The sequence below is a fragment of the Peromyscus californicus genome, unplaced genomic scaffold (assembly GCF_007827085.1).
Source record: "Peromyscus californicus insignis strain IS unplaced genomic scaffold, ASM782708v3 Scaffold_10__1_contigs__length_136768540, whole genome shotgun sequence".
NCBI lineage: Eukaryota > Metazoa > Chordata > Mammalia > Rodentia > Cricetidae > Peromyscus > Peromyscus californicus.
In genome coordinates, this window is record NW_026294391.1 from 54,737,076 (window position 1) to 54,751,496 (window position 14,421).

A 14,421-nucleotide genomic window follows, 5' to 3' on the forward strand; every position below is an offset into this window, starting at 1 on the left:
GCAGCAAATCTGACATGATTCATCACTCATTTGCTCTGTTCTTCCCCAACCTCTGGATCTTATCATCCTTCTGCTATCGTCCCTGAACCTTGAGAAGGTGGTGACATAGATGTGCCATATGTGGCTGAGCACTCCAAAGGCACTTATTCTCTGTACTTTGACTAGTTATAAGTTCCTGCCTTAACCACCACCCAGCAGCTAAAAAGAATGAGGACAGCTGATCACCGTGGCCTAGGGCTATATAATCCTAGGTACTTGGGAGGTTGGGGTGAGAGGATCATTTGAGCTCAAGAGTTTGAAGCCAGCCTGAGAAATGTAACGAGATTTTATACACAGAAGTAATGAATGATATTCAAAATGACAGATGAAAAAAGTGGTAGAAAGCAATGATACACTGGGAAGTATAATTTATGTACAAAAAAAGTACAAAATATAGAAATTTCTTCATATATATATATATGGTCTGGCTAATCTCACTGCATGATTTATTTTCAAGTTCTTTACAATAAATTTAATTTTAAAAAAAGAAGTATAAGTCACAGCTCAAATTGCAGATTAATAAGAAGAGTGAATCCCCAACAACATGGTAAACAGCAAAGTATGTACAAGTTTACAGTACTATTTCTATCTATTCCATGAGGACTAGAACAAATGGATACAACTTCAGCATCAAAATTAAAAATAAGATGTTTAGCTAAACCAACATAACTTTATTTATACTTATATCGATAGACAAATACTACTCTTAGCCTTAAGCAGAGAAGCCTTTCTTTTCAGAGAATGTGCATGAATGCAGAGACCTATGACCACAAGATGTGCTGAGAAGAAATGACTGTTACAGGCTGAGCCCTAAACAAAACATCAATACCATCCTGCTAAGGCTCAAGGACTATTGTGGAAGAGGAGTGGAAAGACTGGAAGAGTCAGAAGACAGGGAAAGGGGCTGTGAAATGCTATCTTCTGGACAAGAAATAGCTATTGCCATCACAAACGCATAACAACTGGGAACATCTGTCTGCACGGGGTCTGCTCAAGAATGAGGCTGTCACTGTCAGATAAAAAGGGAGAAGGGGCTCAAGGGGCCCTATCTGTCATTGATCAACTATTTGCTACTGACAGATTTAGGGAGAGGGGGAGTCATGGTCAACAGTTGTATACCCACTAGTGACCCCACCAAGCTCCAATAGAGAGTTCCAGTGTAATGGTTACACAGATAGCCCTTTTTAACTAAGTAGGCCATAAAGCAAACCCAATTGAGTCATCAATTTGGGAAAGGGACTGGCATGTGGAGTGGATGGAGGAAGATGACAGGCATAAGAGACAAAAGACTGTCCAGAGAGCAGTACAAACATGTATGAAAATGTCAAAGAACTTAATACAAGATTAAAACAAAAGAATGAGTATTTGAAGGAGGTTATACTCTCCACTGTAGAAGATAACAACTCTCTTTGATGGTTTAGATTTGAAGAAATAAATTAAAATGCTTTGAGGACCAAAGAGGTCATACAAATAGGGTATATTGGCCTGGAACATGTGGCTGATCCCTTTAGATACGCACACATTCTCTAAACCACTATGATACCATTCAATGTTATTTCTTGCTTTATGAAATGACTTTCATCATCTCTAATCTAATCATTACAGAAGAGGGGATGAAAAGAGGGGAAGGGCCAAGTGTCCTCCTGACAAAGCAGGGCAGCTGCACATATGAATTCACAATGATTGTGACATCACACACAAGATCTGGACATACCAAATTCCAACATGGAGAAGGGAGTTGGGTGTGAAACCCCACTCGTCAATGAGGAGCTGATCACAAATGTCAGTTGCTAGGAGATGAAGGATCAGTCTTTCCTAAGAGTATAGGCCCTGATAAGTTGACCATATTCCAGAGGAAGGCTGCACATCTACAAATATTTGGGAAGCAAAAGAAATGGACTTGATGTGTAAAAAGACACAAAATTGGGTGTGTACGGAACAAGAGGTAGATCTGGGAAGAATTGTGGGGGAGGGTGATTATGATTAAAACACACTGCATGAAATTCTCAAAGAACTAATAAAAAAACCCTAAAAGAGCACTGGAGTCTGTGGCAAGTCAGAAAATTATACTACTTCCAAGAAGGAACCACTACTCAACTCCAGCATACCAGGCCCAGTGTGGCAAATTGTCTCATTTCCTGAAATCAAGGCATTAATGTTAATTATTTAAAATTTAAAATTTGGGAGCTAAATATTTTCCCAAAAAAAAAATAGTCTAAGACAAATAAAACATGTTTGCACTCTGAATTTTCTCTGCAGGTTATTCAGTTGAGTGAGACCTCTGGTTTACAAAGAAAGCTGGCAGAAGGAGTGGAGGCTATTTATGTGAACTTGTCAATAGCATCCAGCTTTAGGGTTCAGTGACTCTAAGAACTCGATGTACTTTGACTTTTAAATAAGGAATCCACTTCCAATCATATCCCTGGTTCTATTACTAATGTACTGTGTGGCTTTGTGCCTATCTTTTCCCATCCTTAAGAATCCGTTCTGTCATGTGTAAGGTGAAAAAGTTATTAAGTGATCGAAAGTGTATTTTAGCCTGCCAGGAAATGAAACTAAGAAAATCCTGCTCTCGAAAACAATGAGAGCCACACATTACATGTCTCCTGAACCATCAATTATGTATGTTCTCCCAATTCTAAACACACACACACACACACACACACACACACACACACACACACACACACACACACACACACAAACTGGAAACTGAGCAAAGCAAAGCTTCAATACTCAATTCTCAACTACAGGAAACTTTAAAGGACAAGTAACATTTTTTCTTTAACAAATCACAAGAAAAAGTAAAGTCATACAGGAAACCTATATATTGAGTATATAGTAAAAAAAATATATAGTCTCTATTGCACACTACATCAAATCTGAGCCTCTGTGTGCTTTATAATGTTACAGGTGATTCTGATATACAATAAATTTGAAAAACAATGCTAGAGATCAAGCAGCCAAACACAATCTCACTACCTTGTGTTTTTATAAATAAAGCTTTACTTGAACACAGCTTTTCTATTCATTTAAATAGTATATATGCCTCATCCAAGCTATAATTATACAACTGTGGAGATGTGATACAGGTTAGCCATGTAGTTAACAAAGCCTCACATATGTACTTTTCAAGTCAAATTTTGCTAGAAATTAGATACTTGAAACTCATTTCATCAGATTGCTATGTGTACGATCCTCATTTAGAGAAAGAAACAATATACCTGTAAACACTATAAATTTTAGCACAGATTATTTGATATTACAATTAATTTTCTTTCAGCTATCATAATTTTGTTAGAGATGTGCTTACAAAGAGTTCTCATCTTTTCAGGATAAATTGAAGCTGAGATATTTATGAATGAAATAAATATAGTGTCGTGGATTTATTTAAAAATCACACAACAGGCAGATGAAAACTGGGGGGCAATAGATAAAATAAGGTGTGTTCTTGAGAACTGAATCTGGGTGATGAACACACAAGTTCTTTATGCTGCTTCCTTCATTTAATTTTTGTATATACACACTAGAAGTCTTGCATAATACAAATTTATTCAAAAGGAAAGGCAGTAACAGAGAGAGTCAGTACCAAAAATGACCAGTCTCTTTCCCCCAAAATGGTGTCCTTTTAAGTGTAGACAGTTTTGGCTTTCTCCATCAGTAGCACACTACCTGTAATTTATGAGATATACTTCAACATAGTACAATGTCCTAGACTACTTCAATGCCACCAATTAAAACCAAACAATTACTTTATATAAGAAAGAAAATTTTATTTTCAAATCATTATATAATATTTTAAGACATTTTAAATACAAAAAGAAACTGAATATGAATATAACTTAACTGCAATAATGACAATATGCTAACAGAGCAGCCATTAGCAAGTTGATGTATAGAGAATATGATAATTATATCAAAACTATCTAATAACAGTAATTTTAATAAACTGTTGATAATTCTAAGATGCTTCCAGAAGGCAGATAACAACTTCAAAAAGGAAAGTGCCCTCCGAATCAATGAGAAAATTTTTACATATTTTTTACTTGCATGTGTACTCTCATACATTTATGATTGTATTATTATAATCATGAATCCATATGTTTATACTCTAAGAGTGACTAGTTGTATTTAAAAGACTAACAAGAACACAGAGGGTTACAATAAAATTTTGCAAACACCATCTGCAGTCAATAATGAAGGCTTTGTTAGTTAGCATGACAGGTGGTAAAAATTATTTTTCATCGGCTCTCAATATCAATATAGATATTGACTGTGACTAATATACAGTCACCTAGCCTTATATGAACAGATAGAAAACTATAGCACTGGATAATGTGGACATCAATAAGTGAATAAACCAATACTATGATTCTCCGGATGTGATGAAATATAAGTTACATAATAATCCCCTACTATTTGCTGTAGCTCCAAATCAGTTAACCTGAATCCATTCAGCCTTTAATGGTAACCTGCCATATACAAGAAACACTAGCAATAAGGAGATAGGCTAAAAATAAAAAAATAAGTAAAACTAGTAAGCAGGAACCAAGCACCTATAATTCCAGCACTGAGAATATTAATGTACGGGTATCATTAGTATGAGGCCTACCAGGAGTGTAAAATGAGTTTGTCTGTTACAAACAAATAACAAGGAATAACAATGTGCAGGGCAATGGTGTGCTACCATCAATACACCAGTGTCATAATACTTTGGGGGGTGCTAAATTAAAGAGATGAAAAGGATATAACAGATAGGTAGAATGTGTGGTAATATGCTGGTAAAATAGACAAACACCTTTAAAGAGCAGTATTTAAATGTCAACTAGGAAAATGATAATACAGTCTGGAAAGGCAGAAACTATAGAACAAGGTAAGTAGAGGCTGTCAGGCATAGTTGTGCAGACCTGTAATCCCAGAACTCAAGAGACAGAAACAAGAGGATCAGGAGCCCCTAGCCTTCCTCAGCTACATTCCTGTCTGCCTAGACTACCTGAGACTGCCTCCAAAAAGTGGGAAGGGAAGCTGGAGAACACTGTAATCTCATCTTATTAGCAAACACAAATATGCTTTTATATAAACACACTTGCACAAAAGATTTAGAATAATATGTGTTATATTATCAGAAATGATTACGGAGTGTAGAATAAAAAAAGGTAATTTTTGTTTTGCTTTCTGTACTTTCTAATTTCTGCAGTACAAAGTACTGCTTCTGAAAAGACATCAGGATTATTACAAAAGTAAGACTCCAGTAAACCTAATAGTCCTGAACCTTTCAAATGGCAGTACAGAGGCAAAACTGTGAAAGAGTCTTACATCTCTCCCATTAGATCAAAGAATTTTATTGCCTAACTCCAATTATACTACTCCATTTTCTCATTTGCCTCAAGTAAGACTTTCACAAAAGATGTTGTCAACACATCTGAAAGCGCAGAGAAATGGGACTTCATTGAGTTGCTAGAACAAGCTGTACAACTCCCTTTGTGTCTGCGTACTGATAAACACATGTATGAATGGTAGAATTAGGCATGACATTTGCTTCCATTGTAGTTTTCCACGAATGGTGAGATTGTTGGAGAGGAGATTACTAGTGATCTCTTATCTGTGACTAATAGAAACTACAGACATGGAAAAGAACTGGATAACTGAGAACCCCAAATAGGCAGACGTCTATTTATTTTTGCCTACTATTAACCTAGAAAAGAGCAAGGAGCAGAAATACATTACAAAGGCACGGATATAATCATTAAATACACTGTGAAAGCAGCAATTGGCAAGCAAGATAGTTACATGCATTTTGAAAACATGTGAATTTTCCCCATATAAGTTTTCTAAACAGCACTAACTCTATTTTTTAGATTTACATTATCTGAAATACATGGCTATAAAGGTTTTAAAACACATGCAAAATTTTGGAGATAGTTACTACGATGAATTATCTTGAGTAGCAACTGATTGAATGTGAGACACCTAGAACTTAAAGAACACCTCTGAGTGTTTTTGGCAGGCCATTTCCATAGAGTATTAACTAAGGTGGGAGACATGCTCTAAATGTTGTCAACAACATCCCATAGTCTTGGGACATATGTGGAGCAAAAGGGGGAAGTGGACAAAGTCCACTAAGTTATTCATATTCACATTCTCTCCATCTCTCTCTTTTCCCTCCCTCCCTTCCCCTTCTTAATCCTTGGCATTATGATATAAGATATTCTTTTTTGCCATGAACATCCTCTCTCACTCTACCATGATGAAGTGATGGGTTAAAATAAACATCCCCTCTCTTAAAGTGATGGGTTAAAATAAACATCCCCTCTCTTAAGGCTTTTCACATGTAGGTAAAATCAAAATTCATGCACTGCATTTGCTTATTAGGATCCCCACCTCCTTTCCCATGATACTGACTTTTTTTATAAACCCAAGCCAATAGTGTCATAGAATGTCAAGCATTCTCTGTATTTGTAAACTTTTGTTTCTTAGTTTGATTCATGTTAAACATTTCATAGTTTATGCTTTACACTTCACACTTTATCAAATTAGGAGACATACAGGGTCAAATTTTATCACTATTGGCAGTGCTAATATTGACCAATGATATAAGACAATTATCTTTAACAGAGCCTCAGTGTAAAGATCCACAGTGTCCACTTATAATTAGTAGCCTGAGGCAATACATTGAAATGATATGAGTATCTTGTCTCTCAATATTAATTTTTTCTTTTGATCATTTGATCAGTGCTTAAAAACAAGGTAGTGCAGTTACAAGCTAATCATTTTGCTATCACTCTCACATTCATTAAGAGCTATTCATCTATTAGTGGCTCTTCTTTCTTTACCATCTTCCCCATGAGTTTCTGCTTCTTCAATATGCTATGAGCAAATATTCATGTTCAGGTTTCCCAAACATCATTGGTGTCATCCCTATCAAGCAAATACCTTTGTTTGTGGTATAATTTACTCAAGGCTCACCTAGTGTTTCCAAATCCCATATCTGGAATGGCCACTTTCCTAAGTCACTCTGGTCCCTTTGAAAATGGAATAGTATTTAGAAACAAAGAACTGGGCACTAGGTACACTCACATATTTTTTGAAGAGGGAGAGAATCATTTGAAGGCTGGAAGAGACGGTTTTGTTTTACTTTGTATGGTGAATTCACAGACATTCCCCACTACCTTTAATATTGCAAAACTCTGCTCTTCATCTCTAACTTTGTACCCAGTTCTCCTTTTCTTACATCATGAACCTTAGCTTCTGTTAAATTAATGTATAAACACATACAAATATGTGTGCACATATATGTTTCTTCCTTATAAAATGTGTACATATTTAGACCATATTTATATGACTACTAATAAGTCAACCAGGTGATGCTTAAAGTTTCTCTGTAGCTCTTCTTGTTTTCCAAAGCTGTTTCATTAAGGATGAGTCTGAGGCATGTGCTGACAACTTAGTTGAAATAGCCGCTTTCTCTATGTGTTTCTATTATCAAGTTGACAAACATTCATCTGCTTTTTTGGTGTCCTGTTTTAGGGTTCTTAAAATTTGCTTTGTTTTTATTTTATTTTTGAATTTGTACAAATTAGCACTGATTGGAAGTAAAAACTATATCAGAAGGTGACTTAGTCCCTATCCCCCTCCATGTCATTAGTACCTTTCCCCATGTGTAGCCATTTTTATAACTTGCATAACTTTGTTGAGGTATATCTGCCATAAAGTTCCCCATTTGAAAGAGTATTATTCAATGGCTTTATTATATTTATAGAGTGGTGTAACTGTCACTAATGTCTAATGCAAGAAGCTTTCATTATTCCATAAAAACCTGCCACATCCAGCATCAGCAACTCCTAATTACTATGCAATATTTTAGCTATCAATTTATATACTGACGGATGCTAGGTTTATTTACACCATTAAATAATTATGGATAATGCTGTTATAAATATCTGTGTGTAAGGTTTTGTATGGACATCTGTTTTTATTTATCTTGGGTATATAGTGAGGAAATAGAATTCCCAGCTCATGTAGAACATATATTTAACTTTTGGAATCATTAGGTATTTTTTAAATCACATTGTGCTTCATTTGACAAATTTTTTAATATGTGTGTGATTTCTTACATTTTTAATTTTCCTCTTCTATTAGAAAAAATCTAGAATATTACACCCCCTGATTTATGTCTTAGGTCTTTTGTTGCTACTGCAACTGCTGTTGTTGCTTGTTTTATAATCTAATATGTACAATGTATCTCATGGGGGAAAAAAACCCTGCACAGACAAAGTCCTTATTCTTTTTTTATGAGTGCACAATACTACATGGTAGAATAGACCCTTACTCATTCAACAAGTCCTCATTGTTGGACATGTACTATGTCCAATTTTTGTTCTTAAAATTATGCTGCACTGACCAACACTGTTTTGAATTTGTGGAGATGTATCTTTAGAGAAGATGTCAAAAAATGTGACTGGTAGATTAAGTGAATATTAATATGCACAAGTGTTAACTAGTTCTGAATCCCCCTTCTCTAGGAGCAAACTAAACTAATACTGCAATTAATCAGAGTGCATGTTTCCCATAATCTCATTGACAGAAAATATTAATTGAAATTTGTCAATGAATGAGAGCTCAGTAAAAGTTCAATCTGCATTTCATTACTACGGTGAGATTGAGCATTAAATTTTCACACATTTAAGTCTTTCTATTTCTGTGATACATCTATATGTATCTCTTTTGTTTCAAAGATTTTGAAGAGCAGAAATGCTGAAGTAAATCAGGTAGACAGGAAGATGGAGGCAGATATCCCATCGGTCACTACCAGCAAGAAAGTTATCATGAGTTCTTAGGCTCTTGTTATACATTAGATTTTCAGAAAGTCACAGCTAAAAGAATGCTTGAAAAATAGCTGATTCAGCTCTTTCCAGCTATAGATGAACAAGTTCTATATTAACAAACTGAGGGCCAAAGAATGGAAGGACTTTCTTTAGGTCACATAACAAATTAGAGTTAGACCTACAAATGGAACTCAAAGCTACTTTTCCTACAGCAACTTCAAATTAATGCACAAGTAATTTCTTTATTGATTTTTGTATTTTTACTAAGATTACATCAAAGTACATTTTGGAGAAAACATGTCTCTTAATATTCTTTATTAGTTTGAGTTGCAGACATCAACAATAAACCACAGTCTATCTTTTTGTTATCCATGCTTATTATCTATATTAGCACCTTTAATATCCACTTGCTGTAGAAGTGTAAAAAAAATCTTAGAAGGTACAAGCTGCATCAGATTTTGGGAGATACCTCACATCACAGGAACACCTGAGATCCAGATAGGCAGACCCCCCCCCTCTCTCTCTCGATATATATATATATATATATATATATATATATATATATATATATATATATATATATATATATATATATATATATATATATAACAGGAGCAACTAATTTTAAGTGTTTAGATCCTCTCTAGAAAAGGGGCAATGTAGCATGATGAATTTTGGGAGTGTGTAGATAGGCTTATTTGCTAAATATATATTTAGGATGCATTATAATTTTGAAGTTTATTTACACATTACTGCTTACAATACTAGGAGAGGCTCAAAGAGGCACAGACCAATCAAATGAGCTAGCAACAGAACTGAAATAAGCACTCCAAGTTTGATAACTTCTGAACTGCATGCTTTCTGTCTTTGTTTTGATCCATGTAAATTAGTCTTTGTTCACAAAATTGAATCTTTCCCATGATGCAACATGATGGAGCATGTATACCCCTTCTAAGTCTCCTAATCTACCATACCAGGCCAGGAGGTTGACCAGATGCTAGCATCTCTCATTTTATCTATTTCTCTCTCCCCTGACTTCCTCTCTCCCTCCCTCCATCTATCCCTCCTTTTCTCCCTTCCTTCCTTCTCCCCTTTTCACTCCTTACTTCCTTTCTTTTATTCTTTCTTTCCTTTGGCAAGGCCTCACTACATAATAGTCTGGTCTGGCCTCAAACTGACAGTCTTTCTACACTATCCTCCCAAATGCTATGATTACAGACACACAGATTGTGCCCGGCAAAAAAAAAAAAAAAAAAAAAAAAAAATCACACTTCTTAAGAACTCACTATATGTCATATGCTTTCCTACGTTCCTTTGAATGCATGACACTCCTACTTCACAGTCATCAGTATTCTCATCATAGAGATGAACACACAGAAGCTCAGAGGGGCTCGCTTAGGATTAGACAGCTAAGAAAGTTGTAGAACTGGGATCCCAAACTAGGCTCGTCTGACAGTAAAGTACACGTCGGGTCCTGGTGCACAGCACACTACCTTACTGTTACCTTTCAGCTAAAACAGACCAGGGGCCTGTTGACTCTAGGATATATACAAGGGAGAATGCAAAACTGACCTCCCTCAGAGAATACTCAGATGGCCCAAGAAAAAGTTGCCGGATGGTGCTCAATGATTTGGGAGTCAGTTTTTCTTTAGTCCTACCATGTGTGCCAAACCCTCAACAGAAACTCTGAAAACCCAGCAGTTACTTACTTTACCAAGTGTCTGATTAAAAGTTCCAGCATCTCCCGGTTCTTTTCTGGTAGCTTATATACTAGGGAGTGAATAGCTCCCAGACGGTAATCCAGGTTATCAGATTCTGGCAGAGAGAACATAGAGAGATGGTTTAGCTTTTCGGTGACTGGATTAAGAAAACTCTCACGTGTGTGTGTACACACACACACACACACACACACACACACACACACACACACACACACACACACCTGAGTACAGGGAGAGGAAGACAGGGAGAGAAAAGAAAAGGGAGGGAGATAGAGAAGAAAAGAGATGAAGAGGAAACAAGTAAAGAAATAGACACAGACACAGAATAAACGAGAAAAAATAAAAACAAAACCAACAATGGCAAGGAGAGGTTAAAAAGCAAAAGAAACAAAATACAGGCCTAAAGGGATGAAGAAACGAGACAGTGGGGGAATAGAAGCTTGTGGACAAACAGTCTCGGGCAGAATTGCAGTCCCAGCAGGCTGTCTCTAAAGCCCTAAGCAAAGCCTCCAGTTAGAAACCCTTTCCCCACCCACAATGTGTGTGGTACTAAGGTTGCTGCCTTCCAAAGTCAATTATTGAAAGAGCCCAAAAGTACACACCACATGCCTCCAGTTAGCCAATTTATTTGAAACCATGCCACTAACATCGGTTGTCAAAATTATCTACCTTGAAAAGTTAGCAAACAAAAATATTCTCATTTGGCAGTGAGCAAAATCTGAGTTTATGCTGGGAGTTTTTCCCTCAAAGAAGTTTTCTAGCTTTTTGCTGTAAACTGACTAGGAAACCAGGACAAGAGAATTTAACTAGCAGTGCACATACTTACTGGCAGCAGAGACGAGCTCTTTGTGAAGCTTATAAGTCATGACAGGTTCTGAAAGATTCCTGAAATGAATGAAAACAATCACTCTTTTGGAGGAAGGAGCAATCAGACCTTGGACTCTCGGTTCTATGAGTACTAAGGCCCCACAGCTTAGCCTGATTACATACATCTCCCAGAAGTTTACCAGTGGGATCAAAGTTTAAAAGAAGGTGTGCAAAAATATAGGCTGAGGCTTCTAGTAAGGTCTCCAATTAGCTCCCCAACGTGAAAGGAAATAAAAACCAGTCCTGATGCTTCTAAGACAGACCTACTCTAAATATGACCATGTGCTTACAAGTTGATGGATCTGAAGAATTTCCAAAGCACTTTTATATCTGTTCTATTTGACACTTCCATTGATCCTATGAAGTAGAGCAGGATTAGAACCAAGAGATGAGTTCTGGGATGGAACTAACACTTGGGAAATCACTAACCACAATGGCAGGAGCAAAGACAAGATCATTTGATGAAGTGTCCACATTTCCAGCCAGGTTTCTACAGAAAGTAATGTACATGACATTTCTACTTCTTAGTCCCGGAATCCCCTGATTTACTCTCTAATCCACTATAATCTGACTCACTTCAACTTCTCCAAGGAAGCTGTTCTTACCAGTACCACCAGTGACTGCTCCAATGCTGCACACAAAGACAACTGTCATTCTTTAACTTACTTGTCTTCTTTGTGTCATTTGATGTTGTTAACAAACTTCCTTGAGACTTAGCTCTTGGATTTTCCTGAATCCCTTGATTTTGGTTTTTCTCTTAATCATTTGCGCCTTTCTGGACCTTCTCCTCTGGGAATTTATCATGGCTCCTTTCTCTTTTTACAACACTAGAGGCCTGGAAAACTCAAAAATCTACAGAGACTAGGAAATTTTCATATTGCACATGTCTCATATTTAATCTTCATTTACATGACAGTGCCTTTATTTTTCTACAATGGCAGCCATATTTACTTACACAAATAAGCACATGGACTCACGGGAGTCAAATCTTTCCATCTTCAACAGAGATGGAAAATGAATATTTTTAGATGAAATACACTCATTTTCATATTTTAGCTACTGTTTTGATTCTATTTCAGAGGTATCTACTACTAGACAAAAGGGGGTGCCATAAAACATTATATTGCTGTTTTCCCAACAGTCTGCCATGTTTCATAGAACAGAGGGTCATCTGTTTTTGTGGTTTTAAGTACCAGCACAGCATCATGGTTTCCACTTCTGCCATTGAAGGGCACAAGAAGGGCTCTACATCTAATTTCTTAATAAACATTATTTCTCCATGGCAAATCCAAATGGCCCCATGGACTAGCACATTCATTTTATTCTTGATTCCTATTCTTTCTGTTTGCACAAACCAGATTCCTTTCTCCTTCACGACCATAAGCAGTGAAAGGATTCCATTCACAGACTCTTTCAAAGGTCTCTTCTTACCATTTATGCCACTGACATGAATCTTTATATAAACAAAAGTAAGAATAAATCAGCTTTGCATCTTGACTGCACATACAATGCGACCTCATGTTCTTATTGCCACCACTTCTGCCATGATGGACTGGATACTTTCTTAAGGAACAAGCAAAAACAAACCCTTCTTCCTTAAAAATTAAATTGAAATAAATCAAGAGTGATCACAGCCTAGCACATATGACAGTCCCACTGATGATAAACTCTTACTACATGTGTTGGCCACTCATAGGCTTGGCCTTCCCTTCTGTTGACTAGGCTTGAGCTAGAAAGGATTTAAATTGAAGAAAGCCTGTGAAACACATCTTTGAAAATACTGACTCCTTTTAAGGAGGATAGGGACAGTACATCACTTACTCATTGACTACTCTCATTATCTCAAGTCTTCAGAAATTATTCATATAAGATTGCTCTCTCATTATTAAACTATGCTATAGTGGAAGGTCACTCAACAGCAATATCATGACCCAACTGTTTGGAATAATGATAGAGTGCAGAGTTTAAATATCTATCATAATGCTAAAAGACCACAAAATGGAAAAGAAAACACTTGAAACTACAGTGCATATTATAGGACATAAAGAATGGTAGTGAAAAAAAAAAAAGAATGGTAGTGAAAAATTGAAGGGAGTGCCATGTATGGTAGTACATACCTTTAATCTCAGCAGTACAGAGGCAGAGGCAGGTGGATTTCTGTGAGTTGGAAGCCAGCCTGATCTATATAGAGAGTTCTAGTCCAGCCTACAACGTGAGACCCTGTCTCACTGCCTCAAAAAATTTAGGGATATATATAGAGTTTGGATGCATATAAATATACATATATGTCTATATACACATATTCAAACATATTTTAAATAACATATACTTATGCCAATAAATAGGACATTAATTTTATCAGCACTGTGTGTCCTCAAATTTGCTAGTAAGTTAATCTTTTTTCTTACTGCTGTCACTTCATTTATCTCCAACACTGTATTTTCTTTATATTTTCACCTATATGGGTTAAAACATGACAGTACAGTATAGGCATATTCTATTTCTCTTTATGTCTCTGGGGCAAAGACTCTACTACTGAGCTATACCCACAAGAGGATGGGTTTTTGTTATTTTTTTTTTACAATGTATTTTTGTTTATTTTGTTTTGATAGAGTCTTACTATGCAACCTGCATATCCCTGGCTGGTCTTGAGTTTGTAGCATTTCTACCTCCTAAATATTGGAGCTTCTGGCTGGAACTGATATTTTTATTTCATGCTAACAACCCTGGAAAGCAAGTTTGCGGCTTTCAATCATTCAAGTTTGGCTTGTCTCATTCCACAGCTGTGATTTGAACCCAGGTCCTCTAACTTCAAATTCTTTTCTATGATAGTGTCACCTGTGTCCTGATTTCTTTTCTTTTTTTTTTTAGCTTTTTTTCTTTATTAAGAAATTTTCTACTCACTCCTCATGCTATCCACAGACCCCCCTCCTCCCACCCCCAGCCCTCTTTCCCAAGCAACCCCACAT

At 36.4% G+C, this 14,421-nt stretch overlaps 1 protein-coding gene across 2 annotated transcripts in view; it reads right to left on the reverse strand.

Moving 5' to 3' along the window:
• Ophn1 (oligophrenin 1) overlaps window positions 1-14,421 on the reverse strand; it is a 358,580-nt gene that overhangs the window by 52,537 nt on the left and 291,622 nt on the right. For both annotated transcript variants that reach the window (XM_052733231.1, XM_052733226.1), the window contains exons 17-18: window positions 11,412-11,470; window positions 10,574-10,679 (exon numbers count right to left, since the gene is read on the reverse strand). In XM_052733231.1, coding sequence (XP_052589191.1) covers window positions 10,574-10,679; window positions 11,412-11,470 — 165 coding nt within the window. The remainder of the gene's footprint in view (window positions 1-10,573; window positions 10,680-11,411; window positions 11,471-14,421) is intronic.